Source organism: Chrysochloris asiatica, unplaced genomic scaffold (genome assembly GCF_000296735.1).
Source record: "Chrysochloris asiatica unplaced genomic scaffold, ChrAsi1.0 scaffold00116, whole genome shotgun sequence".
NCBI classification, from domain to species: Eukaryota; Metazoa; Chordata; class Mammalia; order Afrosoricida; family Chrysochloridae; genus Chrysochloris; species Chrysochloris asiatica.
The window spans coordinates 6,411,874-6,427,347 of NW_006408634.1; the positions used below are offsets into that span (position 1 = coordinate 6,411,874).

At 55.2% G+C, this 15,474-nt stretch overlaps 2 protein-coding genes across 2 annotated transcripts in view; both read left to right on the forward strand.

Annotated features, from left to right (window-relative positions):
- The window catches only part of GRIN2D (glutamate receptor, ionotropic, N-methyl D-aspartate 2D), a 58,476-nt gene extending 52,957 nt beyond the window's left edge, over positions 1-5,519 (forward strand). The window contains exons 11-13 of the mRNA XM_006868158.1: positions 2,360-2,547; positions 2,713-2,945; positions 3,202-5,519. Coding sequence (XP_006868220.1) covers positions 2,360-2,547; positions 2,713-2,945; positions 3,202-4,524 — 1,744 coding nt within the window. The 3' untranslated portion in view covers positions 4,525-5,519. The remainder of the gene's footprint in view (positions 1-2,359; positions 2,548-2,712; positions 2,946-3,201) is intronic.
- A 1,680-nt stretch (positions 5,520-7,199) lies between these two features.
- Positions 7,200-13,949, forward strand: GRWD1 (glutamate-rich WD repeat containing 1). Its single transcript, XM_006868159.1, has 7 exons — positions 7,200-7,474; positions 7,832-7,949; positions 8,081-8,243; positions 12,264-12,477; positions 12,564-12,706; positions 12,936-13,133; positions 13,632-13,949. Exons 1-7 carry the CDS (start codon positions 7,288-7,290, stop codon positions 13,947-13,949), a joined length of 1,341 nt encoding a protein of 446 aa, XP_006868221.1. The 5' UTR covers positions 7,200-7,287.
- The last annotated feature ends 1,525 nt before the right edge of the window (positions 13,950-15,474 follow it).

A 15,474-nucleotide genomic window follows, 5' to 3' on the forward strand; every position in this document is an offset into this window, starting at 1 on the left:
GTGTTTAATGCATCAGATCTGTTCTTCAGATGATCTCTAAATTCAGGTGGGATAAATTCAGCTCTTTGAGCTGTACAGCCTTGGAAACCCTCTGTGGCAGTTCTACTCTACCCTGGACGCTGCTATGAAATGGAGTGGACTCAATGGCAGTGGAGTTCTCACTGCTTGTCTCCCCCTTGGGAGTATTCTCGGTTTCCTCCTCTCCACCACCACTGCCCACCCCCCCACCATCTGTCGGTGTGTTGACCTGTGATGCTGGAAGCTATGCCACCGGTAGTTCAAATACCAGCAGGGTCACTCATGCTGGACAGGTTTCAGTGGGGCTTTCAAATGAAGACAGACTAGGAAGAAAGGCCTGGCAAGCAGCTTCCCAAAAAAATAAACCCATGAAAACCCTGGAGCTCACCCCAGAATGTTGTCCAATAGCGTGCCTGCCAGAAGATTGCCCCCCTTAGGGTGGAGGAAGGCACTTAAACTGTACAGTGGCCGCCACAGTGGACTCAAGTGTGTCAAGGATGGTGACGATGGCACTGAAGCGGATATCTGTTCCGTTCTGTTGTATCTGAAGTCACCAGGAACTGGAGTGAGTCCATAGTAACCAGCAACATTAGAGCCCTCGGACTGCCATCCCAGATATACCACAAACTGGGTAACTTCTAAACCCAAACCAGTTACCATTGACTCGGTTCCCACTCACAGCAACCTAGAGACCAGAGTCAAACTGCCCCATAGGGTTTCCAAGTCTCTCATCTTTACAGAAGCTGACTGCCACATTTTTCTTCCTCTGAGTGGGTTTCAACTGCTGACCTCTCAGTTAGCAGCTGAGCTCTTTAACCTCTGGGCCCCCAGAGTCCCTTTGGATAATGACTTTGGTTGTTAGGGGCCGTGACTCATAACCACATTCTGCACAAGAGAACAAAGCCCTGCCTGGTCCTGGGCCATCCTCACAACTGTTGTTACATTTGAGTTCACTGTTGTTCCCATCCCCCTCATTGGGGGCATGTTCCTTTTTTTATGCTGACCCTCCACTTTGTCAAGCATGATGTCCTTCTCCAGGGAATGATTCCCTCCTTATAATATGTTCAAAGTTTGAGAAATAAAGACTGGCCATCCTGGATTCGAAAGACCATTCTGGCTGCACTTCTTCAAGAAAGATGTGTTTGCTCTTCTGGCAGCCTATGGTACTTTCAATCTTCTTCTCCAACACCATAAATCAGATGCATCGATTCTTCTACAGTCTTCCTCAGTCAGTGTCCAACTTGCATATGCATATGAGGCTACTGAAAATACTATGGCTTGGGTCAGTCAGACTTTGTAGACCTCAAACTGGTCATCTTTGTTCTTGAACATTTTACAGAGGTGCAGCAGATTTGCCTAATGTGGGTGACTTATGAGAACCTAAGTCTATATTTCTTAGTTCTGTAGTTGGGAAGCGTATATAGGACATTCCATAGAGCCAAAGTTGTGGATTAACCCAGACCCACTGCTGTTGAGTAGATTCTAACTCATCCTGACCCTGTAGGGTAGTGGAGAACAGCCCCATCAGATTTTGGGGACTAAATATTTATGGGAGCAGATAGCTTAATTTTTCTCTCAAAGATTGGCTGGTGAGTTTGAACCACTGACCTTTCGGTCAGTAACAGAATGCTTAAACCACCGAGCTGCCAGGTCTCCTTTACATAGTAAACCCCACTACTTTTGAGTTGATTCCAACTCACTATCACATAGAGTTTCTGAGGCTGTAAATTTCTGTAGGAGTGGAGAGCCTTGACTTTCTCCCAAAGAGCAGCTAGTAGGTTTTACTTCAGCAAGGTCTTTGCCAGACACAGTTAATCCAGCTCAGTGGCCCTGTAGGATCAGCACTGGACTGCTAATTGCAAGGGCAGTAGTTCAAACCCACCAGCAACACTCCTCAGAAACCCTATGTTGTTGTTAAGTGCTGTCGAGTCAATTCCTACCCATAGCGACCCTGTACAGGGTTTCCGAGGCTGTAAATCTTTACGGGAGCAGAAAGCCTCATCTTTCTCCCATGGAACCGCTGGTAGTTTCGAACAGCTGACCCTGAGATTAGCAGCCCAATTCGTAACCATTACGCTATACAGGGTCTCTATGAGTCAGCACTGACTCAACAGTACTTAACAACAACAACTCTGCCCAATACAGCAGGCACAGTCTGACCTTTGCAACTACCTGGGAAGGGAGGTATTGCTGTGGTCCTCACTTCCAGATGTTGAAAGAGAGGCTCACAGAGGTGAGTCACTGGCTCAGGAAGGAGTTGATGAGTAGGTGGGAAATGGAGATAGGTAAGAGGAGGGAGAGGTTTGGGAATGACCCACCCTTCACATACCCCTTTCCCCAGAAAGCTGGACGCCTTCATCTATGACGCTGCTGTGCTCAACTACATGGCCCGAAAGGATGAGGGCTGCAAGCTGGTCACCATCGGCTCGGGCAAGGTCTTTGCCACCACGGGCTACGGCATCGCGCTGCATAAAGGCTCCCGCTGGAAGAGGCCCATCGACCTGGCGCTGCTGCAGTTCCTGGGGGATGGTGTGGCCAAGCACAGGCTTTCCTAGATGGGGGCGGGAGTGGGGATGTGGGGGTCTGGGAGGTGGCAAGAGCCCTGGGTCTTGAAGGAGATGAGGGGTTCCTGCATGAAAGAGGAGGGTCCTCGGAGGTAACCCTAGCAGGTGACCTCGGTCCCCACCTCCCCAGATGAAATTGAGATGCTGGAGCGGCTGTGGCTCTCCGGGATCTGCCACAACGACAAGATTGAGGTGATGAGCAGCAAGCTGGACATCGACAACATGGCGGGCGTCTTCTACATGCTGCTGGTGGCCATGGGGCTTTCGCTGCTGGTCTTCGCCTGGGAACACCTGGTCTATTGGCGCCTGCGCCACTGCCTCGGGCCCACCCACCGCATGGACTTCCTGCTGGCCTTCTCCAGGGTATGGGGCAAGGGATGGGGAGACTAGAAATGGGACAATTGGCGAGGGAGCCAGAGAGAGGAAGGGGGAGAGGCAGGAAGATATGGTTAGAATTGGGGGGACGCAGGCAAAGCGGGGATGTGAGTGCAGATGGGGGTCGGGGAAATGCAGGTAGCAACCGAGAGAAGGGGGAGATGCAGAGATGGAGTGGGGACTTGGACGGGGAAGAGGTCAGATGAGGGCACCCTGTACTCACCGTCCTTCCGGGTCTCCGCAGGGCATGTACAGCTGCTGCAGCGCTGAGGCCGCCCCGCCGCCAGCCAAACCCCCACCCCCACCGCAACCGCTGCCCAGCCCGGCGTACCCCGCAGCCCGGCCACCCGGACCCGCGCCCTTCGTGCCCCGTGAGCGTGCAGCTGTGGACCGCTGGCGCCGTGCCAAGGGCCCGGGACCCCCGGGAGGCGCGAGCCTAGCCGACGGCTTTCACCGCTACTACGGCCCCATAGAGCCGCAGGGTCTGGGCCTAGGGGAGACACGCGCGGCGCCCCGGGGGGCTGCAGGCCGCCCACTGTCCCCACCGGCTGCGCAGCCCCCTCAGAAGCCACCGCCCTCCTACTTTGCCATCGTGCGAGACAAAGAACCGCCCGAGCCCGCCGCCGGCGCTTTCCGGGGCTTCCCTTCACCGCCCGTGCCGCCCGCTGCCTCCGCCGCTGTCGGGCCGCCACTGTGCCGCCTGGCCTTCGAAGATGAGAGTCCGCCGGCGCCCACGCGCTGGCCGCGCTCGGACCCCGAAAGCCAGCCGTTGCTGGGTCCCAGCACGGGTGGCACAGGGGGTACGGGCGGGGGACCCCCGGCGGCGCCACCACCCTGCCGCGCTGCACCACCACCCTGCCCGTACCTCGACCTTGAGCCATCGCCGTCGGACTCTGAGGACTCGGAGAGCCTGGGCGGTGCGTCGCTGGGCGGTCTGGAGCCCTGGTGGTTCGCCGACTTCCCTTATCCATACGCGGAGCGCCTGGGCCCACCGCCGGGCCGCTACTGGTCGGTCGACAAGCTCGGGGGCTGGCGTGCTGGCAGCTGGGACTACCTGCCCCCGCGCAGCGGCCCAGCCGCCTGGCACTGTCGCCACTGCGCAAGTCTGGAGCTGCTGCCGCCGCCTCGTCATCTCAGCTGCTCGCACGATGGCCTGGACGGGGGCTGGTGGGCACCCCCACCCCCACCCTGGGCTGCTGGGCCACCGCCCCGGCGTCGAGCCCGCTGTGGGTGTCCGCGGCCACACCCTCACCGCCCGCGGGCCTCGCACCGGGCGCCCGCCGCCCCAGCCGCTGCCCCGCATCACCACCGGCACCGGCATCGGCACACCGCCCCGGGCTGGGACATCCCACCACCCGCGCCCACCTCGCGCTCGCTTGAGGACCTCAGCTCGTGCCCCCGCGCCGCCCCCGCGCGCCGGCTCACTGGGCCCTCGCGCCACGCACGCCGGTGCCCACACGCCGCGCACTGGGGGCCGCCCACTGCGCCCCACCGGAGACACCGGGGCGGGGAGTTGGGCACCCGCCGGGGCTCAGCACACTTCTCCAGTCTGGAGTCCGAGGTATGACGCGGCCCTGGGCCCCCAGTTCCCCCTCGGTCAGCGCAGGCCACGGCCCGAGGGGGCGCACGGTGTGGATGGGACCCGCGTGGGGTTGGCAAGGGAAGATACAGAAGTGGCCGGACCCCGCCTGGAGCCACGCCCTGAGCGCCCTCGTTTTGGGTGAACCAGGAGTCGGAGTGGGGACTTTGCCTCCCAACTCACCCAGCTGAAAGCGAGGGGGCAGTGGTATCAGACCACCGGACTTTTTTAAAACCCGACAAGGGCTTTTTAACTTCACCAGTGGGGGTGGGAGGTGGGGAATGGTCACTCCATGCCCGCGCCCCACCCCAACGCCCGGGGCCGCGGCCCCCACATCACTGTGCAGCTCCCCGGCCCCAGCTACGCCTCCGGGGAAGCCCGTTTTTAACCTTTCATCCATCGGGACTCAAAACTGTGAGACGCGTTCGCCAAACTGTGACCCCAGACCTTGGCCCCGCCACACGGAAGCCCCTGACCCCAGACTGTGACTTCCGACCCCTGAAATGGTCATCCGACCCTAGACTGTGACCCCTGGCCCCAAACTGTGACCCGACCCCCAGACTGTGCCCTGACTAGACTGGGACCCTTGACGCCAAACCTTGACTCTCCCTGCCCTCCGTTCTCCCCTCAATTGCTCTCCCGTACTGTGACCTAGGACGCCCTCCCAACGGAAGCCTCGCCTTCTCTCCCCACACCCACTGGGACTCCACACTTCCTTAGGCCCAAACTTCCCACCCAGTCTTACCGCCATATCAGCCCCACGTGCCCCCAACCACATCTGCTCTAAATCCAACCTGTATTCGCCACCCTGCAGTAATGACTCACCAGACCCCCAAAGCCTCCTCTGTCTGGGTCCCCAGCCGGGTCTGGGGCTGGGCGGTAGAGGAGAGGGTCTGGAGTTCACACTTGACCACCAACCTCCCTTCCCACAATCCTGTTCCACATTTCAGTGTTTGGAATAAATGATGTTTTTAACGCCTCCTGAGTCCGAGCGTGAGCTCCGTGTCTGTGTCTTAGCCCCCTCCTCAAATTTTCTGGAGGAAACAGAAACTGAAAAGTCCCACCAAGGAAGAGATCACAGGAAAAGACAAGGGGTGGGGAGGGGGAGGAGGGTCAGAGACGCAGAAAGACAGAGACCCACAGAGAGGGAGACAGACCCACAGAAAGGGGGCCAGAGACCCAGAGGTATGGTAAGGATACCAAGTATCCATGGGCAATCTCAATTTGCTCTCCCACCTCTTAAGGGAGATCGATTGATTCACTGTGAAGCCTGATCTTGCATCCCCTTAGACTTGCACCTGGGGGCAAGTGTCCTCTCTCATCTCCCCTTGATGTTGCTCTATTGAGACTCAGAGAGAGAGGGATGAGAGAGATCTTGGATACAAGACATTTTATGATCAAATCAAGAGTTCCATTTTTAGGGGTACAGGCAACAAGGATTGCTAGATTCCTAATACCCTGTACATACAAGCCAGGAAATAGGCTCTTATAAATCCCAGCCAATCCCACACATCTTGAATGCCATTATTCTCACCAATGAGAACCTATTACTAAGACTTCATTATGCCAATTAGCCAACTCCTGGTGCTGATGGGTGGTAAAGAGAGCTTAGCACTTGTAATAGCGGCTTCCAGTGGGGTGAACGCTCTGATTAAGTGCGCCCCCTGGTGGCACAGTAAGTAAGTAGCTGGGCTGTGAGACAAAAGATTAGCGGTTCCAACTCATCTACCGCCCTGCTGGAAAAAGATGTGGCAGCCTGCGTTCTTAAAGATTACAGTCCAGGGCAGTTGTACCTTGTCCTATAGGGTCACTGTGTTGTTGCTCTTGTTTAATGCCGTCGAGTCGGTTATGACTCATAGCGACCCTGTACAGGGTTTCTGAGGAGCGACTGGTGAGTCCAAACCAGTGACTCTGAGGTTCCAACGGACCCTGAGGTCGAGTCTTTATCCTACGGCGCCACACCAGGACTCTATAAAGTCGCTATGAGTCGGAATTCATTCGTTAGCAATGGGTTTGCTTTGGTTTGGGCCATAGTTACAGTATGCACACCTGGCTTGCCAAGTGACTACCATAGGGGATAGATTCCACAAACTTTGTGGAATCTTGTCTAAAAAGCCCTGATAACGCTGTGGAATAAGCACTAGCTGCTAACTGCAAGGTAAGCAGTTCAAACCCACCAGCCGCTCAATGGAAGAAAGATGAGGCTGTCTCCATAACCTTGGGAACCCCACACAGAGTCACTATGAGTCAGAATCCGCTGATGGCAAAGGGGGTTTATCACATCTACCTTGTAATCTATTGAAATCAATTAAAGCTAACATAACAGGGAGGGGGAGACGAAACGAAACGGTCTTTATGAGTCCTGGTCTTCAAGTCAGTAAGAGCACATATTTGCATCTCATGAATAATTAACAAGGTAGAAAGAACGCTTTGGAGATCAAAGGTGGAAGAAGCTGTCAGATCTCAGAGCGCCTCCAGGAAGTAATGAAACTGACCTAAAAACTACAATTCCCAGGAGGCCACGCCACTGTGATGTTACCGAGCGCTGCAAAATCTTACGGGAGTTGTAGTTTCTCCATGTAAGCCCTTTTCGCTTGCTCCGAACGCGGTCACCTTCGTTTTCCTTATCCCCCTCCCCCATCACCCTTATCTAGGCGAAGTTGGGACGTTTCCAAGGTAACAGCGCAGCGCGGCGGACTCCCACTCGGAAGTGACGCTCTTATTTAGCGTCGGCCGTTAGCGGGTTCGAAGATGGCGTCGCGTAAGGCTAGGCGGCGCACGTGTGAAAGCGGGGAACCTATGGAGGCCGATTCTGGTGACAACGGGTCCAAAGGCCCAGCCCAGGTTTATCTGCCCGGTCGGGGGCCACCGCTGCGTGAGGGAGAAGAGCTGGTTATGGACGAAGAAGCCTACGTGTTGTACCACCGAGCGCAGACCGGTAGGGCTGGGATCCCGGACTCCTGGGTCCTGAGGAATGCGGACACTGGAATGGCTGGCCCTAAGCCCTTAAGTTGCTCTCTGGACTTAAACGCTGGAGTCTAAGAGAGGATCATGCTTGGTAAAGTGGAGGGTCAGCAGAAAAGAGGAAGAATCCTAACGAGATAGGGTTGCCACAACGGTGCAAGCTGAATGGGTGTAAGGAGAGCACAGGATCCGGCAGTGTGTTCTGTTGTGCACCGTTCACTATGCGTCGGAACCAACTCCACGGCGCCTGACAACAACCACAATAGAGGGAGAAGGGTTTTGTGGTTCCCCGGCCCCAACTTAACCTCCCATATCCTCCATCCATCCCCAGGTGCCCCCTGTCTCAGCTTCGACATCGTCCGGGATCGCCTGGGAGACAACCGGACTGAGCTTCCCCTCTCCCTCTATCTGTGCGCTGGAACTCAGGCTGAGAGTGCCCAGAGCAACCGGTGAGTAAGGCTGGAGGCTCTCCCGGGAGCTGGAACCTCAGAGTCTCTCGATCCTCTTGCCTTAGACCCCATTTCCTTCAAGCCCCTAACACACCCCCAGCCCCAGTGCCTCACCTCGAGCTCTCTCCCAGACTGATGATCCTGAAGATGCACAATCTGCATGGGACGAAGCCCCCACCCTCAGAAGGCAGCGATGAAGAGGAGGAGGAAGAAGATGAAGAGGATGAAGAAGAGAAGAAGCCTCAGCTGGAGTTGGCCATGGTGCCCCACTATGGCGGCATCAACAGAGTCCGGGTACAGAGAGTCCCGTGAGCCTCCTTTATGTTCTCTGAACCCCTCCCCTGTGTCCCTGGTATCTCCTCTTAACTTTTGTGTAGGCTACTCATTAACACTGAGTTGATTTCAACTCATAGTGACGTTTACTTCTTCGCTTTTTATTATAAATTGAGTGAAAGCTTGCAGGGTTGTTGGTGTTGGGTGCTTCTGAATTGGTTCCAACTCATTATGAACTCTGTATAGGTTTTTCTAGGAGCAGCTGATGAGTTTGAACCACCGGCCTTGAGATTCAAACCCACCTAGTGTTTATCCTGGAGTCCTGGTGTGGCGCTGTGGGTTAATGCACCAGACTGCAAAGCCATTTGAACTGCAAGGTCGGTGGTTCAAGCTCATCATCTGCTCCTTGGAATCCCCTCTAGAGGGTCGCTGTGGGTCAGAATCGACTCGACAGTACTTAACAGCAAGTGCTTATCCTACATTGCCACACCAGGACTCCGGGTTACAGGGTAGAGCATCAGTTTGACATTCAGCAAGTCATATATTTGGTTTATTATCCGTGATTCCAGTCCCATCCATGCACCTTCGGTTATTGTACTTCTCATTGTGATTTTTGTGTCCAGTCCACCTTCGTTCCCCACCCTTTGATTTTGTCGTTAGGTAAATGCCTACGCTTTTGATCTTGAATGGTTGAGCAGTATTCGTGTGCACGTGTTGTTGTGTACATGTATTTTGTGGATTATATACAATCAGATGTATTGCTCATTACTGGTGATTGGAATGCAAAGGTTGGGAGCAAAGAGGAAGGACCAGTAGTTGGAAAATATGGCCTTGGTGATAGAAATGATGCTGGAGAACACATGATAGAATTCTGCAAAACCAGTGATTTGTTTATTTCAAATACCTTCTTTAGACAGCATAACAGACGACTATACACATGGACCTCGCCAGATGGAACACAGAGAGAATGAATGACTCAAACAAATGACAAACAAACTTTAAGCATGTTGTTGTTGTTGTTAGGTGCCATTGAGTCGGCACCAACTCATAGTGACCCTATGCACAGCAGAACGAAACACTGCCTGGTCCTGGGCCAACCTCACTATTGTTGCCAAGCTTGAGCCCATCAATGCTGCCATTTGGCCAGTCCATCTTGTTGGGGGTCTTCCTCTTTTTCTCTGACCCTCCACCTTACCAACATGATATCCTTCTCCAGTGACTGGTCCCTCTTGACAATATGTCTGAAGTATGAGAGATGAAGTCTGGCCATGCTGGCCTCCAAGGAGCACTCTGGCTGTACTTCTTCCAACACGGATCTGTTGGTTCTTTTGGCAGCCCATGGCACTTTCAATATTCTCCTCCAACACCATAACTCAAAAGCATCAATTCTTCTACGATCTTCCTTATTCACTGTCCAGCTTTCACATGCATATGAGGTTATGGAAAATACCATGGCTTAGGTTAGACTCACCTTAGTCCTCAAGCTGACGTCTTTGTTCTTCAACACTTTAAAAAGGTCTTGTGCAGCAGATTTGCCTAATGCAATATGTTGTTTGATTTCTTGACTGCTGCTTCCATGAGTGTTGATAGTTGATCCAAGAAGAATGAAGTCCTTGATTGTTGTTAAGTGCTGTGGAATCGGTTCCGACTCAGCGATCCTGTACCGGTTTCCGAGGCTATAAATCTTTACGGGAGCAGAAAGCCTCATCTTTCTCCCACGGAACAGCTGGTAGTTTCGAACTGCTGACCTTGCGGTTCACAGCCCGATTTGTAACCACTACGCTACCAGATCTCCTTTGCTTGAGCTAAAATTGTCTTTTTATCTTTAGGTAGTGTGGGATTGTCTTATTTGTGAAAACAAGTTCTGTAGTTGTTGGATTCAGAGAGGAGAAATCTTGGGGGTGCTCTTGCAGTTCTAGGAATCCATGAGGTTTTTGTGGAAGGGGTGTGATAGCCTAGTCCCTGGCCCTAGATGGAGTTCCTATTGGCCTTGGTGTTATCTATGTTCAGGCCACTCAATCCAGAAGTAGTTTGTGGGGGCCCTTGATAGAGCGGGTGTCAGTGTCTGTTAGGATCACAGGGAACCTGAGGGCAGGGTGACTGGTTAAAAGCTGGTCTGGGTGGCTCTGTCAGTCTGAAGCTGAGCCTGCCTGAATCCAGTCACCAGTGCGACACAGTGGCTACCAGCCACTGCTCCGAACTCCCAGAGAGCAAGGTCTGTGCTGGGGGTGGATGAGGGTAGAAGCTGGCCTCACTTCTGGTCACCAGGGAAGCTGGGGAAAAAGAAGAAATCGCACCTTTTCTGTCTGTCACCCAAGTAATTCTGCTCTGCCAGGTCTCCCTTCACTGCCCAAGCTGCTCACACGATGATCGAGCTTCGTCTGGCCCTCAATTCGCCAGTCTCCCCATTTCATTATTCCTGCTCAGCCTCGCCTCCCAGCAACCATTCCACCCACCTTTCTGACCTGTCTAAGGAAGTTCTGCGTTCCAGAGTTCCCTTCTGTATCTTTTATTTGTATTTCTCAGATCTTTGCTTAGAGGGTCCATGTACACGTCTGCCCAGGCTGCCATCTTGCCCCAAGTCTCTGTGGACTTGCTTCTTTAAGTAGCATGGTTAGGGAAGTGTCCACTAATCAGAAGTGAGGGATTAAGCCAAGGAATGGAAAGAGGTCCACAGGCAAGAGGGAACCTGAGGACAAAGGCCCTGGAGAGAGCCTGGGGTGTTTGTGAAGGAGACGGGGGAGAGTGATAAGCTTTGGGGACACAGAGGAGGCTAGGGTGTTCAGTCCTGGTTGGCTGTCGTAGGAATGTGGACTTTGTCTTCTGGTGGGATGGGAGCTACTGGAAGGTTCCAAGCCGACCTAGCTTTTGTTTTATTGTGATTCGATTGCCTTGAGGTAAGGGTGGAAGGGGACAGTCCGCAGGGATTCAGGAGCTGTGTTAGTAGCGACATGCAGGACACAGGTCCCTGGATGGCGTGAACTGTATGCACTGTTCTGCTAACTTAATGGTTCCCATTTCGAATCCACGTGGTAGCACCACGAAAGAAAGACCTGGCTATCTCTTTCCATAATGATCATTGTTCGTTGTCTGCAAGCAGCTCCTAAATCATGGCGACCCCACGTTTGCAGAGTAGAACTGCTCCGTAGGGTTTTAGAGGCTGTGACCTTCTGGAAGCAGAATCAGCAGGCCTGCCTTCCAAGGCAACTGCATCCGGGTGGGTTCAAACTGCCAACTTTTTGTCCAGTACTCAAGTGCTTAACCATTTGTGCCACCCAGCTACCCTGTGTATGAAGCTTCCCTGCAGCCATAAAGACCCAAGGGAGCATAGTTCTCTGTAACACCTGAGGCTGCTACATGTTGTGTGGGTGGGGGCAATCGAGGAAGTGAGAAGGGTTTGGAAGTAAGGCGCCTTTTGACCATCACTGGCCTGGAGGTGGGGTGTGAGGGGAACAGATGAGTCCAGAATGAGCCTTGGCAGTTTGGGGCCCAAGATGGAGACGGGGAAGCTGAAGCGGAAGCTGGAAATCCCTGGCTTGCTTCTGGTCTTGTTCGGTTTGAATGAGAAGTCGCTGGGTGGCGCAAAGGGTGAAGCACTTGATTGTTAGCAAACACGTTGACCATTTGAACCCACTCAGCGGCTCCTTGGAAACCAAGCTTGGTGATCTGCTTCCAGAAAATGTGTGGGCCAGTTCTCTGCACTCTGGGGTTGCCAGGAGTCACATGGGCTCTACTGCACAGGGCAGCAACGTTGGGAGGGTCAGTGCGGTTAGAGCCTGGTACTCAGCAGAGGCGATCCAGGCTCAGGGCAAGCTTGACTGGTCTCCCTGGGAGCAGACCTACAGAAGCGAAGAGATGCAAGGCTGGGCTGCTGGCCTGAGCCCCCATTTAGAGGATCTGGGGAAGTGAGCTGTGGTCCCAGGGCAGGGACACCCCAGTTCCCTAGTGAGCCTTACAGGTTGTGACTTGTTCCCCACAGAGGTTACTGGCGGCTCTGAGGAACCTCCTCTCCCAGTGTGCTCACCCCCTTGTTCCCCACAGGTGTCCTGGCTGGGTGAAGAGCCAGTGGCTGGGGTGTGGTCAGAGAAGGGCCAGGTGGAGGTGTTTGCTCTGCGGCGGCTGCTGCAGGTAGTGGATGACCCGCAGGCCCTGGCTACCTTCCTCCGGGACGAGCAGGCCCGAGTGAAGCCCATCTTTGCCTTTGCCGGCCACATGGGAGAGGGCTTTGCCCTTGACTGGTCTCCCCGGGTGCCAGGTGAGACCCTATAGCGTGCCTGGAGGTGGGGGAGCTATGGAGCCACGAGCTGGGGGACAAACTGGGCTTGTGGCTTCTCTCCGTAGGCCGCCTGCTGACAGGAGACTGCCAAAAAAATATCCACCTCTGGACACCCACGGACGGTGGCTCCTGGCATGTGGACCAGAGGCCATTTGTGGGCCACACAAGTTCTGTAGAGGACCTGCAGTGGTCACCGACCGAGGACACGGTGAGAGGACCACGGGGCTGGGGCTCTCAGGACTGCTGGGTCTGATGGAGGAGAGGCTCCTCTAGGGGCTGGGGGCACGGACAAACTTCCAGTGTGGTGCCTGACAACTAAAGAGAAGGTAGTCTCCATGAGTTCTTGGTCCTCGGGGTGGGGTGGGGCAGGAATACACCTGGGTCACTCAGCCCCCGGCAGGAATACACCTGGGTCACTCAGCCCCCGCCTTGCCCAGGTATTTGCCTCCTGCTCAGCCGATGCCTCCATCCGCATCTGGGACATCCGGGCAGCCCCGAGCAAGGCCTGCATGCTCACCACAGCTGCAGCCCACAACGGAGACGTCAACGTCATCAACTGGAGCCACCGGGAGCCCTTCCTCCTCAGCGGCGGGGATGACGGCGCCCTCAAGATCTGGGACCTGCGGCAGTTCAAGGTATGTTCTGAGCAGCCCCTTGGACACCGAGGCTCTTGGGCTGTTTTCTGGGTTTGTAAGTTTTTCCCTTCAGATGATTTCATCCCACCGGAGTTGCCCCCTTTATGATACAGATAAGGAGACTGCAACAGGGAGGGTTGTGGCTTCTTTGGGTCACCTGTACTGCCAGATGAGATAGAAAGAGGGTGACTACAACTCCCATCTGCCTCTGAGGCACAAGCTAGCTAAGTCTGTAGCCTCAAGAACCTCTGGGAATTGTAGTTTGGTTGTTTTTTTTATTTGTCACTGTAGAAAATTAGTTGGAATTATGACACATGTTGAGGTACGGAATGGACAGGAGCAGATGTGACCCTATTTCTAGGTGAACTGTAGAATCAGCATGAGGGGACTTAACGGGTGGGGTCCTGCTGCACCCTGAGGCTACAGGAGGGTCTGGGCGGCCCTGTCTGGAGCTGGGTGGGGGTGCTTCAAGCCTCCAGCCCCTGTCCTTTTCCATAGTCTGGGTCCCCAGTGGCCACCTTCAAGCAGCACGTGGCCCCCATCACCTCTGTGGAGTGGCACCCCCAGGACGGCGGAGTCTTTGCAGCGTCAGGGGCAGACAACCAGATCACGCAGTGGGACCTGGCTGTGGAGCGGGACCCGGCGGCCGGTGAGGCGGAGGTGGAGCCCGTGCTGGCGGAGCTCCCTCAACAGCTGCTGTTCGTGCACCAGGGCGAGACAGACCTCAAGGAGCTACACTGGCACCCGCAGTGCCCCGGGGTGCTGGTCAGCACCGCCCTATCGGGCTTCACTGTCTTCCGCACCATCAGCGTCTGAGGCCCCTGTCTGCCTGCCTTCCACTCGGGCACTAAAGCTGTTGTCATCTGCAGGGACCATTCATGTCTGGACCCTGCCGCACCCCACAAGGAAGGACTGTGCTCCGCGTCCTAAAGGACTTGGTGTGACCCATGACTTTCTATAGCCACTTGGTTTAGTCCAATAACTCATCATACCAAAATACTTGGTGTGACCAACAGCACCCTAAAACCATCTGGTTGCCAAGTGACACCTTGCCTCCCATTGAGCCCAGTTCAGCCCAGTGGGCTTTGCCTGTCAGAGGACTTGACTACTGCTTTTCCTGGTGGGTGTCACCTGGCTGACCCCTTTCTGGAAAACATGAACCCAATCTTGACCCCTGACCTCCCCAGGGGACTGGATGGGGCATTGCAGTAGCCTGCCCAAGTGTGAGGTATGGGTCGCTGGCTGAATTTGGCTTGGCCCCTGTGGCTGACTCCAGCTAGGTGTTCGTGTGAGGGGCTACTGTGGGGTGGGGTGGGGGAGGCCAGGGGCTCCGGAGGGGCAATAAAAGGCCCAAATGAGGCCTCAAGTGTGTGGTTCTGATTCCTCCCCACATCGTCTGAGGAGAGTGGGTGGACATCTGGCATGGAGCTGTCCTGGACCTACAGCCTGGGGACAGGCCTTGGGGTACCTACGTGCTCTACTCTGGATCTCAGGAGCTGGTACCCCCAGCTGGTACCCCCAGCTCCTCATCAGTCTTGTTGGGTGATGTTGAGTTGATCCCAGACGAGGATGGGTTTGAAGCAGCCCTGAGGGTCTCCAAGGCTGTCATCTGTACGGAAGTAGACTTCCCGCCTCAAGTTTCCTAGAGTGGCTGGTGGGCTCAAACCCACAACCTTTTCATTTGCAACCTTAGCCCAGTGCACCACAGAACTCCATTCGTCTCTTGTGCCCATTACTTCTGCCTCACATGTCTTGCATCTTGTCTCTTCTGTCCCCCACTGCCTGTCCCTGCCCCCCATTTCTGTGTCCCTGCCACTGTCTCCTTGCTGGCCTGCCTGGGCTGCAGCCCAGCGCCTAGCCTGGCTGGCCTCCCTGGCTCCCCCTCTGCGGCTCTGAGCTGGCCCCACCCCTTGTCCCCCTGTGTCCCTGCCTCGGATCCGCCTGTGAACACGGAGTTCAGGCATACAGCCCCTCAGCACCCACCGGCAGACCTCCCTCCACCCCTATGAAGGAGCCCCCAGCAGTGGGCATGGGGGTGGGTTACCCCACCAGGTATGTGCTGAACCCCGGCAGGTCCTGGGTTTGATCCCCTCCCACCTGCTCCTCACTCACCCTTCTAGCTGGAGACTCCCAACTTCCCCGGTCCTTGTCCCCACAGCAGACCCTGGTTGTGGCCCACAGTGACAGTTGCGGTCCTTTCTCACCTTCACCCACCCCCCACCCTGAGCCTTCTACGGAGCCCCCCATTGTTTTCTGTCTCTGCCCTCCACAACTCTTGCCTTCCCAGTCTGGGTCTCTGGGGCCAGGCCTTGGGGTACCTGCTCTACTCTGCATCTATGGA

What these genes read in the sequence shown, in the direction of transcription:
- GRWD1 (XM_006868159.1), top strand. Translation starts at nt 7,288, where the DNA reads ATGGCGTCGCGTAAGGCTAGGCGGCGCACGTGTGAAAGCGGGGAACCT. An exon ending in GTACCACCGAGCGCAGACCG is followed by an intron (nt 7,475 to 7,831) that starts GTAGGGCTGGGA and finishes ATCCATCCCCAG; the next exon opens with GTGCCCCCTGTCTCAGCTTC. An exon ending in GAGAGTGCCCAGAGCAACCG is followed by an intron (nt 7,950 to 8,080) that starts GTGAGTAAGGCT and finishes GCTCTCTCCCAG; the next exon opens with ACTGATGATCCTGAAGATGC.